We start from the raw sequence: 7160 nt of genomic DNA, 5'->3' as shown, positions 1-7160 counted from the left end.
ATGTGGAGGTGTTAAAATCACTATTGTATTTTTATTCAATGTATTTTCGGCAAACCTATGCGGGTGTATTCAATCACGGTCCTATCACAAGTAACCTGTAGAATGCTGTGTCGGTAATATTTTTATATTGTTTTTTTGTTGCATTTGCAGCAAATAGTTACCAAACAATGAGAAATCTATAGGATTGGATATACCTCTCAGCTGGCTTCACATGCATAGCACCGGTGCTTATACCAGGATTTAGTTGCAGCACTGTGGTCTGTGGTTACAGCTTCATTTTCCGAGTAATCACAAGAAATTGACATTACAATAGAAAATAAAAGACTGGCACTCCCATACAATTAATAGCAAGTGAAATTCCTGGAATTGAAACATAGATTTTGAAGTCACTGGTGTAAGCATTGAATAACTTCAAGTTGGCATAAAGACGAGGTAGTTTATTTAATCAGTGCTGAACTAGAGGTTGAAATTATAATTAAGTTCGTTGTCATATAATTTGTTTATTTAAATTTCTCCTGAATTCAAATAGAATACACTGGTGAAAGGATGTTTTTGAGGTGTGGTTACATTGTGTATGGAGTGGTAGGGTTGGGTGTCATATATTTTTTTCATTTTCAACTCTCATGAAATCACACAGAATTTCACTTAATTTATTTTCGATGAAAAGTTTTCAAGCATACGGTGTGAATCAAATTTTCACTGTGCTGTGTCAAGTCTCAATAGAGTATGAGGGAAATGGCATTTTCACTGGAATTTATTTTAGCGGAAAAATGTTCACAGTGAAAGGAAGTATTCCACATTATTACATATATACTGCAGTTTATTTTGATTCGTCCCTGAAATCAAAATCGGTACTTCCACACCCCATATGCAAATGAGGTCTGAGAGCGAATAAAGTAGTCCGTTCAAGAGTAGCGTTTTTCGAAACATAGCAGAAATAAACAATATTTAGAAGTACGATACTTTACGTTTGGGTACATGAATATATTTGCCGAGTGAAATGAAATTTGAACAACAGTAATGGTACTTCTAAGCAGTAACTTATTTTGACTAAAACTAATTTGCATATCACCCATGCAATGATGTTTTTGGTATTTTCACGGTCAATATGCAAATGAACATGGTATTGGCGATTCGCTCCACTTGGATTGCCCTTAAAATCACTTTAATTTTGTGTATCTGTGTGTGTGTGTGATTTCTAGTGTTTTCACGTATTAATTCTTCTGTGATTTGTTTGGCTTGGCCGATTTCGCTCAAACTTAGCAGGTAGATCACACCTTCACCCTAGTTATCATGAAATGTATCTCCTACACATTTTGGATACAACACCTCGGACATAGCTCATTTTGCTCAGCTTGAGTGTGGGCACAAAGTTACTATTGGTAAAATCTGAAAACAAATTCTGACCACCGTTTCCATGGAAACAGCCAACAACTGAATTTTTTAATACCTTCACGCCAAATGTATCACACCCTACATTTCTATGACTAAAAAGCATGGACGCAGCTCATTCTAATCCGCTTGAGTGTGGGCAACAATTTACTGAGATTTTTTTTTGGCTTGGCTAATTTTGTTTATAATTGACAGGCAGGTCGTACCGCCACTAATTGGCAAAACAATCCTGGTCCACAGCTACCATGGCAACAGCCAAAAACTGTTTTTTGAATACTTTCGACCCCAAATTTATTACCTCCCACTAGTCTTGTATTCATGCCTTTTATTTTGGCTACGTTGCACACCGGTTAGAGATCACCGACGCCGACATTGTTGCACTGTATCAACGTAATCCCGACGCAACTTTGAACTTTGAATGAACTGTAAATGCTGCCTGCAATCACAGTCCCTCTATCAGTCCCTCTATCACCGGTCTCGAAACGGCCGCTGTCCTATTGTCCTATTGCGCGTAGCGGGTAAATAAACCATTGACACCTATACGTAATCCGCAGTTGACGCAACTTGTCAGGGGTCATCTTCAAGTTGACCCGCATATCATTACCATTAATGATTTACCCGACATGCTTTGCGAAAAAAAATTGTGCGGTTGCGCAGAAGTTTTCAGAACCAGAATCAAAACATTGGAAGTCGATTTTTGAGCAGCATGTCGTGGAAGTACGGAAATGATTTTGTTGGCTTCGAGGACGAAGATATCGAATGGGATTTTGTGATGGGACAGGAAGACTTTTTCCCCTCTAATGCTGCCGATGTTCCAGACGATATGAAAGTACATGTACGCGAATCTGCTAAACGGAGAAATTTCGTCTACGTCTGCCCGACTTGCGACAAGCAGTACAAAAGTTTAAGTGGCTTCAAGGGGCACATGAAAAATGTTCATGATACAAACGTCAAAGGTATGTCCGTTACTATTGCTGTATGATCGAGGGGAATTAGTAAATGTTTGGTCTAAATGTTGTTCGAATTTTTTTTCATATTTTTAGCACAGTTACATCAGGCAGCTGGTTGCATCTCCAACGATTATTAGTTGTCTGAGATTGCATGTACTTCCGTTTCACGGCGCTCCTGTGACAATATCGCAATAAATTTGAGTACAATAATTATACGAAAAAGAGCCTATTGCTTTTTATTTGGGTCGGCAGACTCGCCGTGTATGAATCAAACTGAGCAGACACGATAACATGAAGTCCACATCACTACCAACTTGTCGCCTCTTGTGAAAGTGTGAATGAGTATTGTTGACCGAAAATCCTCACGATGTCTTGACGAATATGAAAATATGAATGATTTATTATGAATATATTTATTTATAAGTTTTAGTTTCTATCTATGGTAATCTGTATACTTCATGGTTATATTACATTGTTTTCAGTTCCTGAACACTAGCAAACTGGCAATATTCAATCTGTGAAAAGAAGGTCCAGTGAAGAACACAGCAGATCAGGTAGACATTTTTTTTATTACAGGTTTAATCTCCATAGAGCCACGTTATAATTTTTTTTTAAGATAGGCTCAAAGAATTTTTTTGTGGGCCTGATTATTTTTTTAGATAAGCTTAATAAATATTTTTTTTCAACTCAAATGTACTGAATATGAATTATTACTAGCCATCTAGTATCCATGAAGAAAGAGCATTTTAATATCCTAAAATAAAAATATAGTAATTTAAAAAATGCAATTACCATGTGCAATAATTAAGTTTTTCCGTTTCAGGTTTTACCAGACCCAGCAGTGTATAACAAATTGTTGTTGCAAAGGCCTTACACCACAAGATGGTTTGGCATGCTTTTTTTAATATGTGGGTAGACAGAAAAACCACAGATGACATAATTAATGTATTTATGGATTTTCGGCCCAGTGACAGAGATATAGATGAACTGTTCAGAACATGCATTTTTAACTTTGCAGTGTTGGCAAGAACCCGAAGGGACATCATGGACTACCAGTCTGAAACAGTTAAAGCAGCAAGCACAAGTGAACTAAGTATTGAGGAAGAGCAGGCACTCAGATATTTTGCTGATTACATTCCCTACAACTTAAAGAAAATGGCAATGAAAGCACAAAAGCAAAATTAATTAAAATTTGTATTTATTTATAACTTATTTACATCTAACAATAAATACAAAAAACAGCAATATATTAGTATATCTTGTTTTTTTTACTATTTTACATTGTTTTCAAAAACAGAAATACTAATACTTCTGTTTGGGAAGAGAAGAGGAGGAGTATCATCTACTATATGCTGTAAGGGCCTTCTCTTGTGTCTCCCTGTATTGCCTGTGATGCACTGCATGTGATAAGATTTTTGAAGTCTGATGACATTCTCTTGATACCCAAAAGCCATAACTGTTGGGTGGTTATTTGCTCCTCCTCCTCTGTGCCGATGCTTACTGAAGTGGGCTTGTAGTGGGTCTCGACAGAACCTCTCACTCAATATAAAATCCACTCCATGGTTTAGTAGGTATTTAGATACTTCTACAAAAGAATGCACTGGGAAAAACAAAACAAAAATAACTCGTAAGATAAATTTTAAATTACTAGCATATTACCAATTTCTGGAAAACTTTACAGTGAATAACAATTTCACATAAAATAAAAATAAGTGCGACTCAACTCACCAGTCATTTTCAATTCATCAACCGTTTGTTTACTAAGACATAGCATTTTCAGCACTTTGAGAATATAATAACTTCCACATTTAATTCTTACCTGTTGCATTGTAGCATCATTAGCAATGGTAACATGCGATTGTGAAAAGTCATCACATTCACTGGACTTTTTTTTCAAATTGCTTGTAGTAACTCTTGGGCCTCCGAAAACTGTTCTTCTTACGAGGCATGGTTGTTAAGAGCTTGTATGGCTTCAACAGCTGCACGTTCTCGTCTGACAATATAAAAATAAAATAAAAATGTAAACAAAGATATTTCACCGAATATAACGAAACAGCAGATACCCAAATATACCTTAACCCCACAACTCATTTGTTAATCTTCATAACAACCAGTATTGGGTATTATTATCTACACCGGATTTGTATTATTCTCAAAAAAGGAACCGAAACGAGAAACTCTCGTTGATGTATTTACGCACAGTTCGGTATCTAAAATGGCGTCGAGTTGAACCACGAGTTTCGAAAAACACACACAGAAAATCTATTTTTCGGGACACAAAAAAATTGTTGGCAGCACAGAACATCTTTTACCGTCAATGGCACCTTCAACAGCACATAAAATAGTGAATTTAGTGATCATAACGTAAGAATATATGATTTAAAAAACACTACCCATTATCGCAACAATCGACTATTCTCAGGATGTTTGGTCGTATGTGAATAACCAAGATCACAGTTTTCAAGAATTCGACAAAAAATAATACGATATAAACACTCCCACTCGAAGCAAATACACTTCCACCCGCCAAAACGATGCGAGTTGAAAATTCTGCTAGCATATCAAGCGAGAAAAGGGAACCGAAAAACTACCGACATGTTTTGAGCGATGAACTTTTTGACAAAATGGAGGTCAGAAAATCGAGGTCAAATTTTCAAGATCGAAAAAACTACGAAATATTCGAAATGAAAGAATGGATAATAACTCACCTGTTAACTAATGGTATTTCGCTTCGGTAATAACAAAAAGTTGTTAAATATATGAAATTTTACAGCTAAGAGCAAGGAATAAAATACGGAGCCCTCGATCATACGTTGTCCAAAATGGAAAGCGACGCTATACTGTCACGTGACTATGCGACGCCAACAACCGCTACACGCACTCACTGGATGTTTATTGCTAATCCCCCCTATAACAATAGGCGTTTCGAGACCGGTGATAGAGGGACTGTGCTGCAATCTAGAAAATACTATCGGTTGGAAATAATAAATTTAAGGGATTGTTCAGTAACTCTGGCCTGGGGGGGTCGGCAGATTCCATTTTGTCAGCTGTAAATCTCAGTTGACCCACCCCTATCAACAACAAAAAGTGGGCGACCCCCTAACATTATATTTTAAAACATGCTGACCCCCCCGAAAAACAAAGAAACATTAACAGTTTTGGCTCTGACATGATTACAAAATGTATGATGTGCATTGAAAATATCGTGGTTTGCCGTAATTTTTAGTGTTTGCATTTAATAGACCAGTCACCTTAGGAGGGGAGGGGAAGCATAAAGCCAAAAAACGACTACAGAAAAGGCTGCAGGAAGTAGGGAAATCTATGCTGCTAAAGATAGTAAATAAAAACAAAGCTGTGGAGTACTCACTTGATAAACGCCCTTATAAGATAGGAAAAGACGATTTGAATCTAGGCGGTTTGAAAACTAATTTGGATTTAATATATCTTTCATATCTTATAGACCATTAAAGCTTTATACCTGAAGCACAGTCTGTGCTTATGAAATCAAAGGACACTTTGATTTTTGTATAAATTTGTGTTGGATTTTGGTATTTTACAGAGCAAAATATGCATATTTAAAAGTTAAAAAAACAAAAAAATTATTTATTTATATACATGAATCCATTTAACTTTTTTGATTTGCTGAACAAAAACTGTCACTGCTCTTTGTACTAATTGCTGTGTTTTTCCGTCTCCAGCTACAATTGGATAAATCCAGTAAATATCTTATACAATGGTGACTTCAGACTTTAAATAAAATAATCTGATATCACATGGACTTGAGATGTGTTCAAAACTTAACTGTATAATTGCATGGGGCTCTGCCGCATTGCATAATCTGTTAGTTATTTGTCAACTTCAACCCCAAAATATTTAGCCTATAACATTTTTTGCATCAACAAATTTATAGGCAATATGGGTAATAGTTATTATTAAGAACACATTTGTACGATTAACTTTTTAATCTATTGTTCTGAAATAAAATTAAAAAAAATATATGCATAAGCGCGTGTGTGAATTGTGGAAAACAGGGTGACCCCCCCCCCCCATTCGCAAAATCAAAAACAGGGTAACCCCCCTACTGATCCACCCCCAGGCCGAAGTAACTGACCAATCCCTAACAACAGCATACGTCCTAGCAATAAAATAAAATGACTTCTAAGGACTGAATGTTTTTTTTGCGAACTTTGTATACGGTGCCCGGTTTTAGTTATAAACCGACGTTAGCTTCACGTTCATGTCCTACCATGGCAACAGCCGAAAACACATTGCTAGTTTGTTTTTAGTGGAGTGGATCGCCAACCGGCTTGTTTTCATTGGCAAAATCGTTCAGCAACATGTTTGGCATATTAGCTGTACATCACATGGACTACTACGATTGAGAGAACTTTATGTATGTTGAATGAGTTTTATAAACCCCGAAGGGCTCTTGGAAGATCCACCCGCAGTAAAATTAGCGATTGCCATGGAGGCGCAACCATCAACATCAAAATCCCAGGAGGTTTCTGCTGGCGACGTTACCCAGTTCCAAATAAAGATCACCAACGCCAAATAAGCAACATTTTAACCGGTAATCAAGATTAATTCAATCCACGGCTAACAAGCAACATCACAAGTGAAGTTGTAGCGTGAAGCTCAGCGACTACTGCTGACAGCGTAAGTCATGCTTGCGTGCCTTCACCATTGTATTCAAACGAATCACGTGATGTGCCGTTCTCTTTCAAACCCGGGATTCGATCAATAGGGGAGTTTCAGTAAAAAAACACATTGCAAATCATGCAAATTCAACATTTTCAAACCAGTATACTAAAGCAGAAA

At 36.8% G+C, this 7160-nt stretch overlaps 1 protein-coding gene across 2 annotated transcripts; it reads right to left on the bottom strand.

Annotated features, from left to right (window-relative positions):
- Nucleotides 1-3523: 3523 nt before the first annotated feature.
- LOC146739475 (uncharacterized) lies at nt 3524-5244 on the bottom strand. 2 transcript variants are annotated; one of them, XR_014930105.1, is made up of 3 exons: nt 5051-5244; nt 4162-4335; nt 3524-3942 (listed from the first exon to the last, which is right to left on the bottom strand). XR_014930105.1 is itself a non-coding variant. In XM_085502412.1 (2 exons), the coding sequence occupies exons 1-2, from the start codon at nt 4075-4077 to the stop codon at nt 3614-3616; spliced, it is 336 nt and encodes a 111-aa protein (XP_085358538.1). In that variant the 5' UTR covers nt 4078-4110; the 3' UTR covers nt 3524-3613. The 2 variants fall into 2 exon arrangements, 1 of the variants encoding a protein (XP_085358538.1); XM_085502412.1 differs by lacking the exons at nt 4162-4335; nt 5051-5244 and adding an exon at nt 4071-4110.
- Between the last annotated feature and the right edge of the window lie 1916 nt (nt 5245-7160).

The sequence above is a fragment of the Saccoglossus kowalevskii genome, chromosome 8 (genome assembly GCF_978046115.1).
Source record: "Saccoglossus kowalevskii chromosome 8, keSacKowa6.1, whole genome shotgun sequence".
Classification (NCBI taxonomy): domain Eukaryota; kingdom Metazoa; phylum Hemichordata; class Enteropneusta; family Harrimaniidae; genus Saccoglossus; species Saccoglossus kowalevskii.
This window is presented reverse-complemented; position numbering and strand designations above follow the sequence as displayed.